General features: G+C 36.8%; 3 protein-coding genes across 8 annotated transcripts in view; 1 reads left to right on the plus strand and 2 right to left on the minus strand.

The window, feature by feature from the left end:
• LOC105257677 (ankyrin repeat and SAM domain-containing protein 1A) overlaps nt 1-9752 on the minus strand; it is a 42269-nt gene extending 32517 nt beyond the window's left edge. For both annotated transcript variants that reach the window (XM_011268478.3, XM_011268470.3), the window contains exons 1-5: nt 9464-9752; nt 1549-1629; nt 1254-1410; nt 834-979; nt 560-682 (exon numbers count right to left, since the gene is read on the minus strand). In XM_011268478.3, coding sequence (XP_011266780.1) covers nt 560-682; nt 834-979; nt 1254-1410; nt 1549-1629; nt 9464-9567 — 611 coding nt within the window. In that variant the 5' untranslated portion in view covers nt 9568-9752. The remainder of the gene's footprint in view (nt 1-559; nt 683-833; nt 980-1253; nt 1411-1548; nt 1630-9463) is intronic.
• Nucleotides 9753-9834: 82 nt separating this feature from the next.
• LOC105257693 (transmembrane 7 superfamily member 3) lies at nt 9835-15123 on the plus strand. The gene is made up of 8 exons (XM_011268487.3): nt 9835-10108; nt 10960-11301; nt 11744-12009; nt 12586-12757; nt 13119-13286; nt 13400-13540; nt 14493-14756; nt 14826-15123. The coding sequence occupies exons 1-8, from the start codon at nt 10012-10014 to the stop codon at nt 15056-15058; spliced, it is 1683 nt and encodes a 560-aa protein (XP_011266789.1). The 5' UTR covers nt 9835-10011; the 3' UTR covers nt 15059-15123.
• Nucleotides 15124-19010: 3887 nt separating this feature from the next.
• The window catches only part of LOC105257703 (paired box protein Pax-6), a 31353-nt gene continuing 23512 nt past the window's right edge, over nt 19011-26851 (minus strand). For all 5 annotated transcript variants that reach the window (XM_011268527.3, XM_011268519.3, XM_011268509.3 and 2 more), the window contains 3 exons: nt 24777-25003; nt 24240-24502; nt 19011-20829 (listed from right to left, as the gene is read on the minus strand). In XM_011268527.3, the coding sequence (XP_011266829.1) occupies nt 20741-20829; nt 24240-24502; nt 24777-25003 (579 nt within the window). In that variant the 3' untranslated portion in view covers nt 19011-20740. The remainder of the gene's footprint in view (nt 20830-24239; nt 24503-24776; nt 25004-26851) is intronic.

Here is a 26851-nt window from a genome sequence, read left to right on the forward strand (position 1 = left end):
TGATGCGATCGGATGCATTCGCGTGGCTCGAGGAGGGACGAGAGGGCAATCGACGGGATAGTAATATGGAACGTGTAACCAGTAGAGGGTTGGATCGGATCATGCCAGTCGAAGGACGCATATATCGCATTCGACGGGATTACGCAACGCGGTGCTCTCTGATTGGCTCTAATGGCTACCGCTGCAAATGGCTCGACATCGTTATGGTTAGCTCGAACGAGTCCATTGTTGTACTTGGACACAATACACGTCGCGCATTATTCAGTAATTAGTGTGACCATTTCGCGGGAAGAAGTGATACACGGTCCTTAGATAAACACAAATGAGTACACGAATAATGGCGCTGACATTGCTATCATGGTCATCGTCATAAAATATAAGTAAATTATTTTAAAAAAAGAGAAAATGATATGCGTTTTCGAAATGAGATTATTTTATAAAAAGTTATTTTGTAAAAAAGTCCCCTCAAATGTAACAGTTAAAAGTTAATTCTAATAACACTTTTTAATGATTATATAACAAATTATTCTCTTACATACGTCAGTAAATAAACTCTTACCTGTGACCATTGCGTGAAGCTAAATGCAAAGGTGTATGTGGGAAGATCAAAGATGAGGAAGAATTACGAAGTGATTCGATTAATTCGGGATGCGTTCGCACGAGTAATTCCACCGTTTCCAATCTGTAAGAAATACCACGATTATGTTACGATTACATGTCTATTCTTAGCGAAAATATGCTGTATCGATTGTGAAATAATATTTAAAAATATGTAAAGTATATTAAAAAAATATCTAAAAAGCTGAAAGATATCATTTATATATGCAATTTACCTGCCATATTGTGCAGCCAGGTCAAGCGCAGATTCTCCGCGACTGTTGCGGATACTAGGGTCACATCCGTACTGCAACAGCTGTGCCACCACTTCCGTATGCCCATACTGTGCGGCACAATGTAGTGCGGTTTCATTATCCTTCGTCTGTAATCAAAATATTTAGTTTTTTTTTTTTTTTTTTGAGAAAAGTGATATCTATTGATTCGTAATGTCTGTCATTGAAATTAAATTAAAAATTATAAACTGTATTTAAACATTACAATAGTACGATAAGTTTTACTTATAACGCACAGAAAATAATTTCTCATAATATTTAATGAAACATCCGGAAACTCTTGAAATATACTCTGACATGATCAATTTACGCGCTTATGTCACAAAACTTTTGTAAGATCGATAGTTACTAACTGTTACTAACCGCTAGATTCACTTTCGGTACCGACGGACCTTGACTGAGAATTAATCGTACAATTTCCGCGTCACCCGCCCAAGCTGCCAAATGAAGCGGCGAGGAACCCTTAGCGTCAACGACATTGGTGGAAGCCTCATATTGGAGTAGTAATTTGACCACGTCTCTGTAAATAAAAGTTTTAAAGAACATTAGACAAAATAACAGACCAGTTTTATTATTTAATAATTAAAAGCATCAAGATCTTAATATAAAAAACATTATGAAGTATTTCTTTTTATTAAAAGTATTCTAGATATTGTACCTGTGCCCATTCAAAGCTGCGTGATGAAGGGCTGAATATCCACTGGCATCTTGCACATTAGCTCCTGGTCCTCGACGTAAACTGCAAATGGAAATATTTCTCTCAATCATATGATAAAAAAATCCTTTAAATTTTGATTGCTAAATCGCAATAATTTAAATAATTTTGCAAAATACCGAAACTACATAAATGTGAAATATATAACGATAGGTTTGAATATTTTAAAAATAGTTCTATGCGTGAATTCAAAATGCGGAACTTAATTTACAAAAAAATCAATTCGTAATTTAAAAGTTGTTTCAACGTCAAATACATTAAATGTCGCGATTCTTTTTGTTCTGCCCCTAATATTCGCGATTTGAAAGTGCGCGATTTTCGGAATATCGTATACAGATTTTTTACAGCGCCGCGTTAGGCGAAAAATATCAGCGAATTGTAAACGATTAGATGGTGCAATGTGCTTCGAGATAGGAACAGGCTCGCTAATGAAGCTTCCTGCGTCCAACACATGTTCTCATTACGCGCCTTTGTTGCGCTCGCGCAGAGATAAATGTCGCGCCCCCGCAAACACCGTGTAAACGACGGCTCCCTCGGGAAAAGCGGAAGAGACGTTATATAGCGCGCTGCTCTCCAGCGACTTATGACTCTCGCCCTCGTCGCCTTCCTGCTTCCTTTTATTGAATCGGATATCCAGATATTCCTGCAACGCTTTGCCCATAGAGGAATTTCTCGTTATCCCATCTCTCTCCAAGTAGATTTGATTGGAGGAACGAAGGGTAAAGCGGGGCCGGCAGCTATTCAGCCGCCCTCGAAGCGTTGAGTATCCGCGTTCAAAGGCGCTCGAATTGACTGGATTTCGAGAATATCCAGAAAAAGGGCCGAATAAAGTTTATATAAAAGTGAATTCCTTTTTTATTTTTACAAAGCGTAAAGATGAGAGAGTATTAACCGCCATAAAAAAATTTAAGCGCATAATCAAAAACAATTTTTAAAAAGCTTACAGTTGGCAACATTGGCTATGTAAACTAAATATTTAGCAATAACGATGGATTTACATGAAAAGCTGTATTTAATATTTTCATTTCACAATCAAATTCAAATAACTGCCGAAAAATAGCTATCTGGCAGTATTTTAATATTGTACACTTATTATTGTAATAATAATATCATTATCAATACTTAACTTATCCGCTAAATTTATAGCTTATTATTTTCTCATGATTTTATGAACGTATGCAAGGATTAAACTCTAATGTTACAAGCCTTAGAAAGTTGTTGTTAAAGAATATTAATAAGAAAAATATATTGTTATTGAGACTTTACTTTGATAATATCGTGACATATATCTTTAAAAAAAATAAAAAATTAATAATCTATATATAATATATACAATCGATTATTTTTATAGTATAATCGCATCGAAATACGTCTTAATGAGAAATGTCATAAGCAGCAATAATGTTGACCTTAGGTGACTAATAAATACCATAGCTCAAGCACATGAGAGAACGATATTTACACAGCTCTCATATAACTTCGATATGAAGAGTGAAGCGCGAAAATACATATACGTATATGTACCCTCAATCTATCGTTCAGAAAGCAAACTTACGAATATCAGGAATTATAAATGAGTTTTTTCATTGAGAATCTAACATATAATAAATATAATAAATATACTTGTATGTAATATACATATGGTAAAATATATTCAAATATTCTACAAATGCTTTGATATGCAGGGCAATTGATCAAACGTGATCGTGCAGGCGATCAATTTAATTGACAATTAAATTCAAAACGCAATCTATAATTAAATCACCGATTGCTATCATTGTCCGTATTAGTTCCAAGCAATCTAAATCGCTAGAATCCGTTATCGACCGCAAACTCGCATGTATATGAGAGAATGCAAGGGACTTTTCCCTCGTCAAGGGAGCGTATACACACATTTCAATCCCACACGCCCATGTGACGTCGCCGTCAAAGCATCGCGCTCAGTTTACAAAACAATTACGTAAGCGGGAGATTTTTTCCACTACGAGCGGTACATCAAAGCGCGTCGTCATTAACTAACGTCATCATTAACCCCTCGAAGATATACGCGTTTTAAATCGTTGACTTTCTGTACGGCACACGACGATCGACGTAGGCTCAAGCTCTCCCCTCAGCTCCTCGAGAAACTCTTATACCATTGTAATGGAGATCAAAAAAAAATTGTATCGTACAAGAGCGACATTACAAGGTAAAACGGGCGCACCATTCAACTCAAAGAAAAACTGCGCGGCATGAAGAAAAATAACGAGCATCGCTGACATCAAGAGAAGTATGTGTGTTTGATTTGTTTTTCGACTATCTCGCAGAATGCATCTTTGATTATCGGTTTATCAACGATTAATTTTTTCTTTGTGGTTAATTTCGTCTTTTTCTTACGATGCAATATGTAAGCTTTAAGCCTCGATTGCACATCTCTCTTCTTCCCTCTCCCTCCTCTCTCTTTCTCTCTCTATTTATAGCGTCACTATTTCTCTTTCTCTCTCGATCGAGCTGAGATGGGTGTTTGTTTTCCGCACCCTAACAACAACAAGGGTGGCGCACAATTCTTAAAGCCATACACGCTGCACCGTCATGCGTGCACGTTTCCACACATACATGAGCAAAGTGCACATGAACTATATCGGAATGACCAAGGAGCACTCGCGTGCCCGACCCTGGTTAGTGAAGAACATTCGACTCTCTTTTTCTACTTTCTTTTTCTCTCCTCTTCTTCCCTACGTTGTCCTTTCGCTTTTCGGTCGCCCCATTCATCGAGTTCATCCGCTCTCCCAAGTTCCTTAATTAAACCCGGAAGATTGTCTGCAAAAAGGACATCGTCTGGTACCCTGTCTCTGAACATTACGAATGAAACGACGAAGGGACAGGAGAAATATAGACAGACAGGAGGACGATCATTGGTGGAAAGACCGTCTGTCGGACACCGTATAATGGTAATTTCTTGTTGGTCTTAATCAAGAAGTTGCGTAATCGAAATGAATATCGTAGGTTAACTTTTAGTACTTTAGTTTACATGTGTACGTGTAATCCTGATCATAAGTATTGGTTTTCCAACTTAACAAAAAGGAACAAATATTTATCTAAATAACATAATTATATGAGCACAATATTTTTAGTACATTAATAGTATAAATCAGAAATATAAAAAGTATTACAAATATTTAAGTAATTTTAATATTTAAATAATTGTAAACATATATTTACAACATATTCTTTTATAAAACTTTTATATACAGTACTTTTTTATATTTCTCTCTTATATCTACTCTTTTATATCTCTCCTTAATTTAAATTTCCTAAGAATTTATATTAATAATATAAAGTGTAATAATGTTTCAAAAATAGTGAGAAAATAATTTCATGAATCTTAATGTTCTTGTTGTAATTACTATATCGTATTAGAAGGGATTAAGAACAGATATATAGAATATACATTTATGCATTATAAAGAACAACGTGATGCGATAACGAATATATTTACATACAAATATAATATATTAATGAAGTTAAGAATATATTAATGAAGTTAAACATCTTAAGAATAGAGAAAGACAAATATAAAACACGGATAAACGAACTTCTATAAAGCTCTTTTCGATGCCGTTGAACGTGAGTATTTAGCGCGAACGCACCCTTCTGCCAGAGGCGAAGCGAGGAAAACTAGGCTGAGAGAGAAAGACAGAGAGAGAGAGAGAGAGAGAGAAAGAGAGAGAGAGAGAGAGAAAAGAAAGAGAAAGAGCGAATAAAGAGGAGGAAGAAAGAAAGACAGAGATGGGAAAGGAACGGAGAGGGAACGAGAGCGTGAGAGGGAAGCTGCGAGGGTGTATACGTGCGAGGGGTGCTAGGGCATCAATCGATAGTTTCCTCCGGCAAAGAAGAGAGCTTGTACGTGCTGACGTAGCCGAATGTCCTTCTTCGAGAACACTTCGCGACAGGTGCCTTAAAAAAAGAGATTACCAAAGCATTTGTATTTAATGCAATTATATAGAGAGTGTTTTAAAGTAGAATAATAGTCTTGAACATGTGAACTTGATTTTCCCTCAATAAAAAATTAATAAAATATTATGATTCTACAATAAAAATATGTCAGTGTATGCCAAACAAACGTGAATCACTATAATATAATCATATTATTATATATTATATTATAATCATATATTATATTATTAATTATATTATATAATATAATCAGATTATTATTATATTATTATATAATCTATCGATTAGGATTCATGGAATTTCAATCATAATATATACTTACATAATTGATCTACCAAAAAATATTTCTAATAAATTCAAATTTACTACATTGTGTACGTAAACTACAAATGTTCATATTACGTATAATTTAATTAATATATATTGATTTTTATATGTTTTCCACACTCAAAAAAAATTCTCATGATCCTCTCTCACGAAGCTGATGATTAAAATTATCACACTGATCACACAAAGTCAATAGAGTACAGGAAACAAAGAATAAACACATTCGCGGGCGTTCGTACATGAAAAGTAGTGCGTCCACTTCGCGATTAGCATCGCAAAATATTCTCGGCTCCCCCGCCGGAATGATGCCAAGGGGCTCGGAGGGGACGCTCTCTCAGGACGGTCGCGTTTTATATTGCTTTTCTGTGATCTCGACGAGGAGGGCAAAAAGGCAAGCGCGCGTCGGGCGGTGAAGAGATCGCGGAGCAGCGAAGAGAGATCGCGCGAGAGAACTTGCCGCAGGCTGACTTTGTAGTTATGAACAAGTTGCACAGCACCGACGACAGACACGAGAGACAATTCGTTAGAGAAGCGGCGCGTTTGTCATGATACATTTAAGAATCACCGAAAGCGAATTTCCCCTCTTCTACCAACTCTTAAAGGAAAGAAACTGTAAATATTTCTTCTTCGCTTCAATTTTTTATATTTAAATTATATAAGTATATGTTATTTAATTATGATGAAATTCTGTTGCATTTTGCTTAAATTATTGATTTCTTGATAATCGAGATTTGACAGTAAGTCAATATTTTTGCTAAATGTCACGAATCATGGTTCAATTTCAATATTTAATTCAAACTGAACTGCAATTGATATTTGATATGTATTTGCTATTTTTATAATTTGTCTTCTTATTTTAAACATATCAAATTTTTTTGGCATTCATCTTGAGCTAAGAGAGAAATAAATATAAGGCCCGGTAGTGTATATTTGTCAATATACTTTATTTGTATTTATCTTGACAAGAGGTTTGCTCCAGAATAATAAACAGATTTTTCTCTCTCCCTCTCATTTGTCGTTTCTTACCTCTTTGCATCAGTCGCGCGACGCTTTTATAATGCGTGAATACGCTCGTAGCACGTGTGCACGCACGCATGCACGCACGAGTCTCTCAAAAAAAGAAAAAAAAGCAAACCATGAGCTTCTTGCGCTGCCGCCGCAGCGTGACTTAATTAATGGGAGGGCGAGGAGCATCGACAAAGTCAGTCTTTGTCGAGAAGTTCGTGGCATTGGGTCAATAAAGAGCGCCGTCGAGTCGACGATGGTGTCTCACTAATTACGCGAACATCGCTTGCTCGAAACGACACGATCGGCAATCGCGGTATAATTAAATGAAGCGAGGATGCGACGCGATAATAAATTCATTCGGATTTACTTCTCAAAGTTCGATCGATTCGTTTTACACATCTAGTGATTATCGTCTGTTTATATGCGATGATTTATAAACATTAAAGTTTCTTTGTATCGTATAATTTTTAAATAACATCTAATTAGAAAGAAAAGGAGAGATTAATTTATATTATATTTACATTTTATTTTTTTGGTATCAAACATATTAAAAAACTTTTTGGTTTTCACAATTTTGAATTTTTTTTACCTAAATAGATTTATCTGTCTCAAAAATTATATGATCACATTGAGAATATAAATACAAGCCTTACAATAGTTTGGTTGTTATATATAAGATAAAAATTTATTAGAAATAAATTTATAAAAATTTATTAAAAATAAAGAAATTAAAAATTAGGGAGACTTGATATAAAAATTTAATTATCAGTCATACAAAATATATATAGCAATATTAAATAAATAAATCCCGACTAGTATTTAGTGAAATAAAATGTAAAGTAACTTGTTGAGTTTATTCTCACAATGATTGATTTGAAACTTAAAAAAAATTTTTTGTCATTTCAAAATAATTATATAAGCTTGAAATGATATTATGAAGAAAATGGGGCAGTATAGATAATGCCTTAGTATCGCGCAAATTGATGCAAATATCGTTTGATGGACGCACAGCAGCGCTTGATAGATGAATGAAGGATTGTTTTGCTCTGATTTTGACGATAATGACGACATTGCGTATACACCGGTCGTTAATTTATTTCCGCGCGAAACTTTTTCGTCGAGCTCGAAACGCTCGTTCACGTCTATCCGATTATTCGTCAGCGCGTTCTCGCGAATAAACGCGAAATTACGGGGCATTCCCACGGTAATACATGCGCTCGCAAAACCGTTTGCAATTAGCGTTAATTCATTCACGAAGGATTTAATAGTGCCTGCGCCGCGTGAAAAGATAAAATGAAACCGATCACCATGCTCCGTTCCTTCGCAAGGCCTATCGTACACGACGCGTTATCGGACCCTTGAAAATAAATAGCTCGCTAAATAGATCCATCTATCTATCACCGCAAATAGAAAATGGAGCGACTCGACAAGCCTGTTGCAGGCAATAGTCAGAGATAGAGAGGAGCGATATAATATATTTTCGCACGAGAGAGATAAGACTTCATATTCCTAGACTCTTGCCCTATATTTTTTTGCGTTATTATATAATTTCTTAACACTATATAAAAAAAAATATAAATGATAAATGGTGCTAATTATTTTACTTTAGTAATCTAAAGAAGGAAATATATTCATATGGCTTCAGATAATTGACAGCAAAGTCCTTGCTCGATATCAACGCATTTGCATGAAACATCACCAGTATGATTCATCGTTATGATGAAAATAGCGAACGAGATCGTTAAACAAAATACTGCTATTGACATTTAGCACAATTATATTTCAACATAACTATTCTTCTTATAACGGAACATAATTTAGTCGCTATATTCATGTTTTACGTTCATTATTGATATAACATTAATTAAAATTAATTACGTGAGAATTAAATAAAAAAATATTTAAATAAAATTATTATACTAAACATGATACATTAAATTTTATTTATATTATATCAAATACATTTAATATTAAAACGTTACCGAATCGACACGTAAAATTGAAACCTCGGTAACGCGGTCATATTTACGACCGAGATTAAAGCTGGAAGAGCGGGCACAGTAATTATATAATTAACGATAATATAGAACTAACGGCAAAAATCCTGGAGATTAGTCAATCGTGACAGGATTAATCGAATGATGCGATATGTTCCATCGAGCATGAGGCATTATCGTAAGAAGCGTCAACATATAAAAAAAAGAAAAGACGACCAGGTACGTGTACTCATTCATTCTGAGAGTGCATTTACCTCGATCGCGCGAGTTTCTCCATCGGTTGCCACGAAGAAAATGACGAAATCGTACGAATTGTGCGTAGGACGAGAGGTATCTTTGCGGTAGCCTTTCGCTAATCGGCGAAACACGAAACGGAGCACGAGATGTGCGGCGACGGTTCGATAATGGAATGCGCGAGACGACGTCTCGTGCCCATGTCGACGATTCCGGTCGAGACCGAAGATATCGTTGGATCTCGCCGAAAGGCCGAGAGGCAACGTACGGGATCGGGGACAGGGACATTATCTCGGTAATGAGGAAAGGCGGCGGCGAGCGAAAAGTGTCAAGCCCGCTGCTACAGTGACACCCACCTTGCCAGTGGACCACTCCTCTTGGCTCGCTGGCCGAGGATCTTCTCGACCACGGTGACGTTGCCGCTCCTCGCTGCCTCGAGCAGCTCCTGATCCTTGCCCATAGTCCATTTACACCGCGATCAAGCCGCGATGTTCGCCCGCACACTTGTCAATTTGTGTTTTCACTACGATTACTCGCGTTTCATTGATCCAACGTAGCCATCTTGAATGAACTGGCGCGCCGCCACGCGGCGACCTCGCGAGGCTGCGGCGTACGAGACTACGGTTCACGAGACTACGTGAGCGCGAGCGGGAAAGCGTTGAATGAACGGTGCGAGCGAGACGGCGAGTCTCGCACGTGACGTGCGCGCGAGCGCCGCGACGTGCACAAGCGCCGCGAATGTGAACGAGAGCGTGGTGAGCCGAGCGGGACCGAGCGGGGCCGGACGGGGCCGAGTCTCGCGGAACAGCTGTTGCGCCGTACTGATTTTTCGTCGCGACGAGAACGCCGGTTCTAAACTCCGTGGTTATTTGAGCGAGTAAGTACGTGACACGCGTCAGTCGAAATGCAACGAATCGTTCTTACCTTTCTCTTGGCTCTAACATTATTTCTCGATGAGGCGACGTTAGAAAATACGACAACGCACAACGAGTCTGCTTCGGGTAAGTTATAACCTCAATTTGTTCGGCGAGTTGCTCGGACAACTTGTAAACATTCGTCGCATATATGTTTTATGTTATGTATCCGTGACTGCATTCAATAAATAATTAATCGATCGTTTCTACGATTAGATTTATGAATCTATACGTCTGTCATACGCAATTATTGTTCAGAATACGTCTTGTGATTAATGTCTTGATTTATTTGTTACAAAATATAACAGTTTAATAATTACATATATAGATTCTTTGTATTTTTCACTTTATATCTAGTACTATCTATATGTAGAATTATTTATAGGTTACTTGCTCGCGTGACTAATTATATAATATAGATTACATATGAAAATATTAAACAAAGATTTAATGTCTTATAATAATAAAGTATATTTATAATGTAATTACTTATTCATTCTAGGAATATTCTTGTTTTGAAAATATCTTTGGTTTTAATGTGGAAACCTTGAAATGAGGATATATTACATTATTGAAGAAAACTTGCTTGAAATGAGTGATATATACATATGTGATATATATATATATATGTGTGTGATATATATATATATATATGTGTGTGTTTATATTTGAGATAAAATTATATTACATTAACTGGAGAAAGCTTGTTTGTATGAACTATTTTATATAATTCAATTAAGAAAATTATATTCTCATAAATACGCAAGAATATATATTTCATTGTGTATATCGCTTATTTCAAGCAAGTTTTGTTCAATTAACGCAATATATTCTCATTTCAAGATTTCTGTATTGAAACTAAAGATATTTTCAAAATAAGAATATTCTTTTTCTTTATATAAGAATCAAAAGATAGAATTTGATATATTGCGTTACAGATAGTGTTGGAATTACAGTATCTTTATGGAATCATAATAAGAATGACGCATTCAAGCAACGAATAAATTTAGTTCCATTCAATCATTTAAACATAACTGTGACAGATATTCCATCAGATATTTGGTTTATTATATTACAAATTCATACATTTCAATATAATGCTACGATAGCTTACAATAATGAGTTGCTTGATAAAGAATCAAGCAGAAGTCTATTTGGATCCAACATTGGTTTGTACTTAAAAACACATAATGTAACAACCCCACTACAGGTATTTTTGAAGCACAATAATGTATACAACCTCGATGCATTACTCGTGATTGTCGCGTACGATCAAAATGGTAAGTACAAATAATATTAATGAATTCAATATCATATATATGTGTATATCTTCCTTTCACATTTTCCTTTTCCGAGTAACATTTAATCGAATTAAATCTAACGATGGCATAAAATGGTGTCAATTAAAATAATATAAAATTAATTGCTATATTATAAAATAATTGTGTACAAGGGAATATTATCTGCTTGATAAAGATCGAAAAATTACATATTATAGTAAATTAAATAGCCGTGTACGTGATGTTGATCATGCGATAGAGTAAATCGTAAATCATATCAAGAAATATATATTCGATTAATTTGCGATACATTTCCATTATCAGTCGTGTGTAAATGGGTTGAATAGCTAATCGTTTTCAACGGTGAACGTAATGGTAAAATTGGTCGAGTATCGAGAGAATTCACCGATGTCGTTCATTGGTCGATTATTGTTCTCCACAGCACCGATACCGGGTGGCTGCAACATGGAATTCGATATTGAGGTTGCACCGTATCAAAAGCTGCATATAGAAAATGAAATGATAATAGTCGATAGCCAGCCAGCTTCGATACTCGCTAACAGGTCCCTGATTTTTTGCGAAATAAATCCGATGCAACACAAAATGTACCGTCTTTATCTGCCTAGGCAAGATTTTACTCCGGAAACATACTTCGAGGCGATCGCGAGTATGCTGACTACGCAAAACATTTTGCAGAATGGCGACGAGGTATCTCATGATATGACGATACTAACCTGGAGAGATGAAATTTCAGTCCTAAGAGATTCGTAGAATTCATATAGCATTATCGTCACGGTTATCGTTATTTCCTCTCATTCAATTTCTTTTGATTTACATGCATTACGTGGAGAAAATATTAAAGTAAAAATTATTATATAATTTTTGTAATCGTGAGACACACATATACTGATTTATATAAATTATGATATTTTTATCCACTAATATATTATATTATATTTTACAAAGAAGTATCTATTTATTCAAATATTTTGACGTAACAAATGTATAATCGTTAACAAATAATAAAATAAATGCATAATTTACAATTTTTATATCTTTCTATCTTTTCGTTATATTTCGATAATAATATTGTAAAAGAGAATTTTTCATAAAATTTATACTGTAAAATATATTTTCTCCGTGTAAAATGTGTGTGGGAACATTTGCAATATAATAACGATTAACTGATAGAGAAAATTAATAATGAAAATTATTAGGTCTTAGCTTATTTTCAAAGACAGAACACTTTATAATTACATGTATGAATAAAAATATTTTTGGTAGGTGCCGCTTGCTCTTATGAAGACCCTTATGAGACATATTTACAGTGCATATACTGGTACAGGATCTGTTTATGCCGTAATTGCTACTTATGGCAATTATTCTTCAGCTTACATTCCGATTTTTACATATGCTTGCAGTCCATTAGTATATCCGGAGACTTGTCAAATTTTAAGTACGTTTTATTTTACGAATTTTTGTGTCAGATATAAATTAATATTTTTTACGATAATGATGAATATAGTAAGTCATATTTAAAATGTTATATATTTCTGTGTACGAGACATGTATACATACATATATATTTTATGATGAATTAAAATTATTAAAATTAAAATTATTTTTTTTATAAATCAATAATGTAATAGATGGATTATTTTGGGAGATAAATTTTCTTTATTTTTGGATATACATTTTCTTTATTTTTTCTCTAGATTTCTAACAAAATATTTTCAATTAACATTGTGAGATTGTGAAATTGTGTATGTCTATAAATTGTTAAAGTAAAATTGTTTCTTGTTTCATCGTTTTTTTAGATGACACGTTCGCAAAGATGATTTGCGCATTGGTTCTAATCATAGGATTTCTTTCAATTATTATCGGACATAAATATGCTTCCACAGATCGTTTAATATCGAGTTGTATGATGGGTGGTATTTTTGGATACATTCTAGCAATAAGCATTAATGACTACAACACTGCAAGTAATTATACATCAGCTTTTATATGAAAAATTTCAATAAAATATATAATATTAAATATATTTATATAACTTACCTCAAAGTGCACGCATTCTCATGGCTGTTATCTTTTACAGTTAACATGCTGATAGGTTCAATATCTGCCATTCTTGCCGTAGCCTTAACGTATCCATTAGATTCAATTTCCAACTGTACGTTCCTGTACAATTTACCATTAGGATTTCTGTGTTCATGCATCGCATACCTCTACGCTCCAGGTAAGTTATATTTTAAACAGAACCGTATTTTTCATAAGATAATTACAAGGTTTCTAATATTAAATGAATAAGTTATTTTACGTGCTCGATCCCAGGGGGTTTTCGTAATGAACCATTTCTTTTCGCGATAATTAATTTATTTCTTAATTATCGTCCAATATTACAAGTCTTGTAACTTCACGAAATATGATTCAGCATACAGCATACGTGGAAAGCGAAGGCGGAAACCGTAGCCTCTCCACGCCGCGATGCTCGCGAAGGGCTGTTGCGAATTATAGGAAAATAATGAAAGCCAGGCTTAAAAGCGGAGGGATAGAGCGCGCGACCGTGGGTGGGAGCACCGCCGCTACCCCGAAGTTAGTTCGAGTTTGGCGAAGGGATGAGAGGCGCACAGTCAGTTTCTCCCCGTAGCTTCTATCAATGCTGGCCGCTCATGTGGAAACCTCGCCCGTCGAATCCCCCATGCAGAAGCGGTATAGCGCATTCACGTTGCCTCCCACCTTTCTCACCATAACGCCGCGACTACCCTTCGCCACCCTCGCTCAAGTACGAACGCAAAAATGCGTTCACCACCGCGCGCGGAATTGCACGCACACATCGGTCTCTCCCTCCTACGGTGCGAACTCCCACGGCAGGGTATAACCAGCTTGGAAGATTCGCATTTACCTAATTGTGTCCCCGTATTTATTCTGCGCCGGGACCTATTTAGATTACACGATGCGTGCATACGCAACTGCACAGGCCGATCTAGCCCGTCGACAGATGATCGCGATCGTTGTTTACTTTGAGCCGACCGTTCGGCAGACCAATGTTAAAACGCACGATTATGTTGTAACAGAAAGCCCGTTGGTTAATCGCCGAAATTTTCGCGCGCGATATTGGCATACGTTGAAATTATCATGATAAACACGAGTATATTATAGTTTATAATTTGGAATATTTTTCTTTATAGCATGGATGTTTTATATCCTGGAAAATAATTTGTTATTCTGGCTTATGTTCGCAAGCTTAATGGTTACGATTGCTATACTTTTGTCACAGATGCCTTATATCGCGAAAATACTCACGCGAGTCGTTTTTGGGTCTTATTTCATGATTATCGCTATTGATTATTATACGGGAAGTAATTTAAAGTATATTATTCTTACTTTTATCAGAAGAATCACTATATCTGAATTTCGCTTAGCATTTGTATATCCACCGTATCAAGATGCAGGTATGTTGCTTTCTTTGTTGTAAAAATATTTGATATTGACAGTATTTTATTAAGACCGATTATTTTCAGATGTAACTTTGACAATTATCTGGTCTATGCTGATAATAACACAGTTTATTATACAAGGGTGCGCCAAATGGTGTAATAAAAATATGTGTTGTGGTAGAATCTGGGATGCACACAATATATTATTGATTATACGAAGCACCAAACTATGGAATAGAAGAATATCTGTAGAATCTACAGAGGATTATACAGAAAGATATTTTTTTGCAAAACAAAGAGAAAAATCTTACATATGATATTATCGGTCAAATAATCAATATGGTATATAACAGCATATACATCAATTGTTTATATAAACTATAAGATTTAAGTTTTTCAAATTTGTTGAAATTTATTACTTTAGTTGTCAAAAATAATTATATTTGCAGCAATTTTGCTTATCCTCGTTAACTGTTGATCTTAAATCATTTCAGTTAATACTTATAAATGTATAAGTATAAATTAGTATATAATACAAACCTGTTCTATGTTTAAATCATTTTGTGCTAAATACAAAACAATGTAATATATATTAATTAAAATGTAAAATTTTGTATAACAATGATGTGTACAACATTTATATTTAACATATAAATTGTATTTTTTACTTATTTTAATTTATTTCTGTTTAGTGATTGTGATGTTTATTCGTGTTTTAATATGCAAAATGTATGTTTTTTTATGTAACTTTAAAACAGAGTAACAACTGTGATAATCAACAATAAAATGATAATTGTAAAAGATAAAGTTGTACATCATTGTAAATATTTTTTTATAATATAATATTATAATAATATAATATTATAATAATATAATATTATATATATATATATATATATATATATATATATATATAGATACTTATAATAATTTTTGTTAATATTATGTAAGAGTTTGTATAATGTTTGTATAGGATAAAGAATATACATGAATGTTATGAATAAATAAGTGAAATGATTTGGCATTAAAATGAAATAACATTTATTGAATTGAGATAGTGACACCTAACAGTTCTCTATTTCCTACTACTTACAATCTTAAAATTAATCACAGCAACAATATTATCTCATTATTCACAACACTTACATAGATTATACTGTCGTAATAATATATTATTCTCATTAATAAATTTGTTAATACTCGTACACTGTATTTGTTATTAGAGTAGTATTATTACAGATAATAAGAAAGTCGCGTAACCACTTCCGCATAATGTTTGTTGCATAACGATGAAAGCATAATTCCGCTGAAACGCATTTTACATGCATAAAATTGCGGTAACGTTCAATTCGCAAAAGTTCTATCATAAAGGTAACATAATAAATGAGAGTCACTTTAATCTACTTTACGCGAAACGCACAGCCTGTTGCAAGTGCAGCTCCTGTTTGTAGAGAATCCCTCATGAAAACGTGTATGATAAGCGACCATTCGTGGAGATGCATACTGAATTCATCTCAAAGTACTTTTTACTAATGATAGTAAACGTCGATGAAAGTTACAAATATTTTCAGAGTTTATTTTTTAGATTTAATAATTTCATCCCATTTCAGTAAAAAAAAATTATAAGTCGTGAAATAGCATATTTGCATACGACATATTCAAGTTTGAGAGATTTTATTTTTTACTTTTAGTGATAGAAAAAAATTAATCCAATTCTAAAATAAATATATATAATTTAAAATAGATAAATTAATTATAACACAAGAATGTCGAAATTTATAAAAAGAACGTCAAATATTGCAACTACTGCGGACCTTCATCGTTTTATGGATTCTCTGAACACTGGACACTTTTCTTATTTCTCTCTTTCTTTTTCTATCTTATTTTTCAAAGTTATATAATGTGACGATGTTATACAAGCAACAATTTGTACAAACAACAAAATTATAAAATATTTTATACATCTAACAAAAGATCGTATGAAAGAAAATTGTACATGTAATTTAATACTGAAAAAATTATTTCAAATATTTCTTTTACATGAGAATAAATTGGTGTATAATAAGGAAGTGGCATCGGTAGATTTAAATAAAAATTGTTACGGACTGAAAATTTATCATCGCGAGATTTTAAAGCGGCGGCGTCTAGCTACACCAAAGATTTTCCACTTTTAAATTTCATGCTGCTTTGTTTTCGTTTTCTTCCAAAAATATAAATTTACTAATATACAGTACACACACCTTTCCTCGTTAAATGCTCTTCGAATACAAACGTTACACAAACTTACACGAGCTCTACGTGGCCATGTAAACGACAACGATAAAAACGAGCCGTGCTCTTCTCTAGGTGGTGTAACTTTACATACTTCACACGTTACTGTTTAACACAATGTATATTATCCATGTTTATCTGTCGGCTGCTGTTTAATCGTAGAATTCGTCACCTACATTTATTACGGTGCGCGTGAGAATTGTTGATAAAACGATTGTTATGCGTTATCGAAAAAATTAAATGCTTGCAAATATTCACATTGCAACAGAAATATCGGAAATGCTGTCCCCTGAAAAAGCCTGTCGAGTTCTGGAACGATAAAATTCGAAAATATCGAGTCATTCGCTGTTTTCACGCCGTTTTTTTCACACTTACGAATCAGTGACTAATTATTCAACGCAATCGTGCGGCGCGACTCAATTACTAAAAAACGTGCTACATCCCTGGCAACTGGTGATCGAAATGCATCGATTAAATGTATCGCTCACACATAGCCATCGAAATACAATAAGACCGCGCAAGTGATTGGTATCTCTTCTAATAATTCAAAATTATGCCGTCATCTAATTTATCATGCATAATGGAATCGTTAAATTTAATTTGATTATTAAAATTATTGCTGCAAAAATTTTATGATAGAATAATATGTCGCTTGTAAAAAAATTATAATTATATAACAGCAAATAATACGATTGCCTCCTTATATAATTCAATTACTTTCTATATTATTCTTTTAAATAACATATGTATGATATATTGTGTAAAATTCCTGAATTTTTTTGGCATTCTCGTTGATATGCATTTCTATACATATATTGAAATCCGTTCCAAAATTCGTTTTTAAACAAAAAATTCATACAATGTGTTTCGCAAAATGATAGGTGAATAAATGTAGGCTCAGATTATTTGATTTTATTAAAGTTCTGCTGCTTCACGGTGTAAGTAACGGATTTGTCACTTCGATGAGGAAAAACATTGAATACACGGATAAGATTGCATAATCTATAAGACGGGTATGTTCGAACGTAACTGGAATTTGTATGACTTACGTACGTGTATATACAGCGATAATTATTTCTAATTTACAGTACTGGTCTAAAGAGAGTAACAAATGCTATCTTACAATCATCTTTATACAGTATAATCGAAAGAATGGGCTTCGATCGTGTGTGCGGCGACGTTTAACGAGTATGATGCCGATGAAATTTCTCGTTACTGCGAGCACCAATTTTCCGTGATCCGTTTGAAAGAACGAATCTGCCTCTTCGGTCCGTTAGTTCAGCGATACATTTACATTAATAACAATAAATACCGACGTGAACGTCCATGCTACTTGCCTCCTTTGGGCGTTATTTCGACACTTATGAAATCTCTCTATAGTTACGTCGGTTTATTTTTTATGAATTCATACGTCACTGTGCTTTCATTATGGTAATAACGATGATATAAGCTATGGATTGGATTGTCTTAATCTAGAATTCTGTATCTTGGATCGGGATAAACATTCTTATGGAGAGACATGTATTATAAATGAGGAGTTTAAATCGAACATTTCAATTTGCTGTAATTGCTCGTAAATCTGTCAAGTAGTTTACGCGAGGTTTAGAAAAATGCTATTCGTAATGCTACGTCGAGGAGATCTGAAACTTTAATATTGCTATTTTCGACATATTCTGCACACTGATCTCGTGAGATGCGAGAGGAGGTTTCACTATATTTATAATATAATTCAAAACGCGCACATGGCGATTCTTATGCATTTGCGTGTCCAATTGCATTTGCAAAACGCGATGAATCTCAACGTGAAGAACCATTCGCATTAATAACAATAATAATATCTTTATTAAGTGCAATAAATAAATAAGCTACCAAATTTAAAAGAAAATTTAATTTTCTCGAAAAAAATATAAATAAAATATATATAAAACATATTACAAAGTAAATATATATATATATATATATATATATATATATATATATAAATGTTATTGTTTTCTGGGAATATATCTTTCTGGGATTTCCGCGAGCCGTTCGTCGATCGATATACACTGTTCACAAATGGACGTAGACAAGGGCCACGGCATCCTCTCGAGAGTGGTGTCTTCCGACGCCATATCTGCCGGCAGACACGATGGCCGGCCTCGCCGAAAAAAGCTACCCTCCAGGCAGCTATCAACCCTCGCAACCGTTCCCTCCCGCAACGAAATCAGCCTCATCGGGAAACTACCACCCTAAATTCTCGCGAGAATATATTTCGGCGGGAGCCCGCCTACGTGTCTGCGGCTCCCTTTCAATTTCCACGCGGTTCGCGGCCGCCCTTACACGAAGGAAAATATTTGCCGGAAACCGATACAACATGCGGCAAACAATATGCGCTCGGTGGTATCCAATAAATCCGGTAATAAAGCTCGCCGATGCCGAAAAACGAGAACGGCTGTAAATTTAATGAACGCTCTTGACATCGATCGAGTTTTCAAAAATGAAAAAGAGAATTTGTGCACGTTGAAATAAAAAAAAAATGATTTTTCATTATTATGATACTTGTTAGGAAGACTCTTCCGTTGTTGGTGGTTCTTCACGCGAAAGTCCTTGACATAATATAAAGATGGTAACGTAACGTAAATCACACACACTATCGTGAATAGGTAAGTACCCTGCGTGACCCGGGTCATGCGTATATATCTACGAAATCTAGATCAGACACGAAGTGGAAGGTGGGTAAAAGTCGATTGGTTCCAGCTCGAATTATATAAAACTTATTGTGCTCCCTAAAATTCCGCTCTGTAATCGAATCGTTGGTAAAAAATCTTTTCGTTCGATTTCAAAGAGAAGTTAATTGCAACGAGCTGCTGCTCCTTTCATGCAAAAATTTCGTGACGGTACATTCCATTACGATCGTCAATGCGGGTGTTGGCAAACTTACAAATTGTTCAAGAGGGAAAGGAATCTATTCTATCTCCTAATCTAATGGAATAGTTTCATAGATAGGTATTGCCTTTCAGAAAATTGACGGTCGTAAACATTCGAGGACGCGAGTTATTGATTCGATTTGCGAGGAAATTACGCGATTAGTAACATCATTTTTACGAACAATTAAATATCCCCCGACCAAAATCGGAGCATGCTAGCATAAAGTAGTTATTCATTAAACATGCATTTTAATAATGTCTCTAATAAAACCGTTTTGCCACATTATTTAAAAATACTCATTAATAAACAAATCTCCGCGAAAATGAACGAACGAAATTTTTCAACTTACGAGACAACGGAGAGAAATGTCAGACGGTTGCGTCATCGCAATTCGGGATTAAGTTTATTCCACGCACAACCGACACTAACTACGCGCCCTTCGAAGCGATCGGCGTCACGCTGTCAAGCGCGAACGAACTGTCAAGCGAGCCCTTCGTAGCGTCCTCTCTTTCCACTAGTCTGACTCGTGGGCGTCGCGACGGCGATCGCCGTCGGCGACCAAGCGCAAGAAGGACACCTTGTCAAGGATCACTGCGCGACGCAGCACGTCACGAGAAATCGTTTCACTCACTGGTGTCGGAATTGTGCACGGGAGTGGTCGCCGGGGTGCTAGGGGCCTGATGCTGCGTCGACTGCGTCGGTATCCCGAGGGAGGCGAGGAGCGGTCGGGGCACTGCGCCCGGGGTGACGCTCGGCGGTGGCGGCGGGCTCTCCTGGCCTACGAGCAAACTCGCGGGCGGGAACCCGAAGAGCTGGGATCACTGGAGCCTCGGCCAATAGTTGCCCGTCAGGTCCGGAGTCTGCGAGGGTATCTGCACCGGCACCGAGACTCCCGCCGATATCACTCCTGAAACAATCGAGCCGTCGGAGGATTGAACGCGCGTTGCGACGGAACGGGAACTCTATCGAGGCTTTGGGAAATAGAGCGACGAGATAAGAAGCACCTCTGAATGCGGGTGGAACGTGTCAAGAACAAATGACACGAACATACAAACGTATTGTACAGCGTACAAAGGCAAAAACTATTAATTTGATTAATATACCATATATTGTCATTAGCAAAATTGATGCCTTATTCTAGCGTGGAATATAATTACCCCTTTGTACTTTAATATTACGTATATCACATATTTTACTATTTAATTTATTATTTAACGATTTAATTCATTTCTTCTTTGTAACATCGCTGGTTGATCATCACTGTGATGTTTTGTATGTACAATCCCAGCAAAAAGTAGCTCAAAATCAATATTGACGAATATCTACTTTTGGTGTATTTTGAGTAAGAAATTGTGTGGAATTGTATTACAATTTGATCTTAGCTACAGTGCAGAGATGTATTTTTTAATATTTATTGCGTTTTTACCGAAATATTCCGAATTTTGTTAATTGAAATGATTAACTTTTGGCAAAGAATTTCGTATTGACAGATACATGGCTAACTTCGTTGAATTATATTTAATAATATCTTTTTAACCAGTTTGTACTTGTATAATATTATTTGACCAAATATTTCCTCTGTATCTAAACTTTTGCAAATTTTAAACAAATTCTAAATATTATTTCCATGTGTTTTTGTCATTTGAATCGACATGATTATACGTTTCCCATAAGAACACATGTTAATTCGGTGCAAATTAAAATCCTTGTAACTTGTGAACGCTTTAGTGAATCGATTTACAAATTGTACTGAAGATTCTAAACATATGTAAGGACATTCTGTACAATTTTCATTAAATTCTCAATATTTTGAAAATAGGTACAAAACATCCTTAAGAAAATTTATTAATTTCAGCGACTCGTGATAACCGCGAGTAAAGCGCATCGTTAATCGCATGGAACGCAATGAGATTAATTTTACTAAAAACGAGCGAGTACGTATTTACGGAAGACGGGAAAACGCACTCGCAAGTATCGTCCATAGCGATGGTTGCGTAAATAGGATTCGGTTATGATAGCGCACAGCGGCTTCGTACACTTCTGCAATTTGAATTAAACACCTTAACGAGCTGCGTCTAAACCAATATAAACTTCCGCGAAAACATTTACACTCTATGCAACCTCGCGTCGTAACTTCATTCCTCGCGTAGGCTATAATTATAACATAAATGCAAAACAGGCAATTTGGCGAGCCTTACAACGAGGATGCGTGCCATTACACGTTAACCGCGTAACCTACCTTATTCAATGTTAACATGTCGCGAATATCGATACATACCATTAATAGGAAGAAAAGGTGTAATCTCGTTATCTATAATATTTACGCTTTTGAAATTTAATTCGCCATATAATATCGAATCACGTTTAATTCAAAAGTCTCGAAATAACTCGTATTTAATCGCGCGACTAAATTCCCGGATACCTCGCGCAACATTCTATCGCATCTTAATAATCTCCAGAATTTCATCTTTAGCTTCATATCCGACGAATGCTGTCACTTTGATGGCGAGGGATTAATCGAATATCCGTGACTCTCGTTCAACCGTCCACGTCCGCCAGCTGCGGAACAACTCGCGCGATTACGCTCGTTTCCGCGGTTCAACCGGGGGACGGCTACTTAGCTATGAAAACGGCGCCGTTAGAGTCATCGGGACACCGCGCGGCGCTAACGAGCGCGGTGAAAGTCCTTACGGCGCTCGTGCACGTAAAGCGATTATGATGGATAACCCGCGGCTCGTTCCGCACGTAAGGAGCGGGAACGTGCGGCGGTAGAGAGGAACAGTGAGAAAACGACGCGAGACGCAGGGGAAGGGGGAAAGGGGCGAGGGGTGAAAGAGCGGAAAAGAAGAAAGGCGGCGAGAGAAGAGAGCGCGGAACGACGAGAGGGACGGAGGGGGTGGGACACGCTGCGCGCGTGTTTCGCAGTATTCCACCATTCCGGCTTGCGCTCCGCTCCGTTCCTGTAGATACGCCGCGCACCCCGTATTTCCTCCCCTTTGGGTTCGCACGTTATTGAGCGCTCGCCCAGCCGAGGCGAGACCCAACCCATCCACATCCTCTGTTCACCCCTGTATATCCTCAGGAGGGAGAGGAAGCGGGAGAGAGAAAGGGAGAGAGAGAAACGGAGAAAGAGACGAAAGGGGCCCGGAGGGTGACGAGAGGGACGGATAGATGGATAGACGCGAAAGAGTGAACGCACCCTCGAGGGTGAAAGGGTGTAGAGAGACGAAGGGGATGAGAGAAAGGGAGAGAACGAGGCGGCGCAGGCTGCGAGAGGAGGCGCGACCCTCCGTGGCTTTCGCTAAACGAGAAGCGAGGGGATGAGACGTGGAGATAGACGAAGAAAAGAGATAATAGGGAGAGAGGGAGGAAGAGAGTTGGGAGAGAAAAGAAAGAGCCGAGCGCGGAGGAGCCAAGCGTACGTAAAAAGAGGGAGGAGGGTAGCGGAGTTGAGAAAATGGAAAATTCACCAGCTACATCGGCGGGGTTGGAAAACCGCCGAACATCCCATTCTTCGATTCAGCCCAGCGGCGCCATGCGAGATTTGTTTTAAAATCCTTTTACAATTCCGTGGGCGAGCGTGGAGCCGCGACCGCGCCGTTGCTCGCTCTTTCATCCCTCTCTTACATTCTCTCTCTTTCTGTTAGCAAGACTATGTAGATTGCGTGTGAAGAGGTGCTCCCAGGTAATTCTCGACGCTTTATTTCGCGCTTTGAGCCGACTAGAAACACGGGAAGAAAACTGCGGCCGTGCCAAGCGAAAATTGGAAACGAAAACCTTTATTGGTTTTCGGCGTGGATTCGTTCGTTTTGTTATTGCTCTCTCTATATTTGTATTCTCAAACGGCCAAACGGAAAATTTTTAAATAATTTCATATAAATATAATCAAAAGATATCATTTATAAGCAGTTAACGAGCTAATTATAAGAGAGAACCTTAGCAGTAAATATTCCGTTAATATTCATATATAAAAAAACGCTCTAGTATATAAAAAAAACACTCTAGTTCTTTTACTAGATAATTATAAAATCTAAAGAAAAAAATTATAACAAAATGAATAAAAAATAGTTGAAGAAATTTAATGTACCGAATAGAAAGAAAAGTTCGTTAAGAAAAAATATTTTTACAAGAGTTGATTAAAAATATCACCTTATTGTTAAATAAAAAATGCATTCTTTTATAATGATTTAATATCGATATATCGATATTGCGGGATATCCCCTAAGTTAGGTAAACGTTCTTTTTGCGCAAATATATTAGATTATTTCCTAAATAATTTTGAAATCGAGGAACAGAACAAATTAATCGAGAACTCACCGGTCGCGGTCGAAGTCGTCGGTTGATAGGGTGCTCCACCTGGTCCGGTAGGTTGTCCCCCCGGTGTCGCGGGGGTGCCACCGTGAGACGTCGGGATGCCACGATGAGGTTGCGAGTGCGCGGCCGCGGCCGCGCTATGCGCGTGAGAATAGGACTGCGTAAGCGAATGAAGAGGCTCGTGAAACACGTATGCCGGGTAGCCCTCGGCGCGTTGCTGAAGACAGCTTCCACCCATTGATCCGCCCAGGCTGCTTGACATGGAACTACAGGTGAGAAAAGAAAACGATGGATAACACAACGCAAAGCTGTCATTGATACATATCAATTTTAATTCACGACAACGCGTGTATAATTAAATTTACCGAATGAAGCCTAAAAATATGAAGAAAAGTCTCTTATCGAGATATTTAAAGTTGACATTTCCAGAAAGAAAAGTAAATATCGTTTATCCAAGTTATCAAGTGTGTGTGTCCGATATCATTCTTGCATATAATTTTTGTATTTGTGAAACGAAATGCTTTATAGAAATTTTCCTACCTATACGTGTCGGGCATAGTGGCGATTGGTTGCGGTATCGACGAGTACATGGCGTTGAATCCGGCGTTTAAGGGCAATCGTGGTGTTGCGGGGGTGGCCGCGGGAGGCGCGGCGCCGCTGCTACCTCCGCCGCTACCGCCAGCCACCACCTGATCGACGGCCGCTCTCCTCTGGTTCCGTAATTTCTCCTCTCGACGCCACTTCGCCCTGCGATTACTGAACCACACCTGCAACCGACACAATGACGGTGCCTTTGTCACGATAAGTGTGCAGTCGCACACTCGGCGCCGCCGACACGTTATTTCGCATCATCCGCACTCGTTCGCTCTCGTTCACGCTTCACGATTCTCTCCTGCTTCCTCCCCGAAGAGAACACCCTCGCATCCTCCCTGAACCATCTCGCCGTCTCTCGCTCTCTCCTTCTCTCTCCTCTGTTTTTTTGTCTGCCAATCTCTCGTGCACTTTTCGAGACAGCGTGAAAATCTAGACACTCTTCTTTTCCATATCTCGTACGAACGACCGCGTTACTTTTTACGAGAAGCTCCTCCAATTTGTTAATTGCGATCGAGCAGTTGTCAGACAGGAAATTGATTTACTCTTGTTCGCTTGGTCTCTTTCCATTCACCATTCGCTCTAGTTTCTCACGTACATTCTTTCTACATGTTCCTGTTTATCACCCCTTCGCTGTAGCGCACTTACACGTGTCTCTTTTCAAGCGTTTGATTGTACTACAAACCGCATCAAATCCGATATTGGAGAAAAAGTGTACTGCAGATAACACGCGGTTGTATTCGCGAGAGTATCACATTAATCTCTCTTATCGATTAGAAAAGAGATTTGATTATTTCTATATTTAATGCTATTACAGATCTTTAAAACGTCGATTAACTTTAATATTCATGTCTCACCGACTTCTTGGCTTTTTATAGAATTCTAATTAAAAAAAGATAAAGAATATGTCAAAAAATTATATAAATGTACTTGTGTAAAAATAATGAAAATAGAATAAAGAATTAATAATGTCATCAACATTTATGCCTTTATTATTTATAGTGATATCTCAAATGACACGACAATTTCATAAAATAAATCGAGACTTATAAATTCCTTGCAACGCCTACACGGATTTTCTGATTTTTTGTGATTCTCTTCAGCGATAAGAGGATTTGTTCCCTTCGATATATAGGTTTTCCCTCGTCGGCGCTTAGGACAATCCATGAACCATGCATTTGGCTTTTTCGTAAGACCTTTTTTCTATGTATATACTGTAGCAGTCAATTTCATGGGCAGGCAATTAATTCGCTACGCTCTCGAATTGTTTTTACATGTAAAAAATATTTTAATATTTTGTCATCTATAATTACACTATACTTTTTATCAAACATTATTGTTATAATTTTTTATTCAATAATTATTGCATTTAATTGGTGAATATCGCACAACTTTTATTATATGCAATCAACCGAAGAGAAGAGAGAGAAAGGTCTGTTCTAATAAATTATATTTAATACAACCGGGGCGCACAAGTTTTCGAAAAAGAAATTTACATGTTTTCGCATGCTACCGTGCGCGGCTAAAAATAAAGGACAAAGCAATAACAGCAATTTCCATTCTTGTCGATTTTGGTGTAACGAATTACCGCGTGTGCGATACGGAAAAAAGGGGGGATGTTTTTCGCGACGGAAAGAAATGTCATCAACGTAGAAATACAAGCCTTCCGCAATCTCACGTATAACATCGCGCGCTACGAACATGACGAGGGTCCCTCGATTGAATCAAAAAATAAATTCCATCCTCCTGTCCTCCCGTTGGCGCAGCAAATCGTGTTCGACCATCCCACCGTCAAATATCTACCATTCGCCCGCAGTGGATTTCTTCCGGCCAATACCATCGTCCCTCGTAAACTCATCCTCCCTCATTCCGAAAACTCGTCCGAATCGATCCGTGCGAAAGTCTGTGATCTCCGAACATGCTCGGTGTTACTCAAAGAACACGGTCTCTCCTCCGAGCCGATCGTCAATGACCGAAATGTAGCAAGGACCGGTTCTCGACGCCGGTTTCCGACCTTGGAATCC

Source organism: Camponotus floridanus, unplaced genomic scaffold (genome assembly GCF_003227725.1).
Source record: "Camponotus floridanus strain SB8 unplaced genomic scaffold, Cflo_v7.5 scaffold46, whole genome shotgun sequence".
In the NCBI taxonomy this organism is placed as follows: Eukaryota; Metazoa; Arthropoda; class Insecta; order Hymenoptera; family Formicidae; genus Camponotus; species Camponotus floridanus.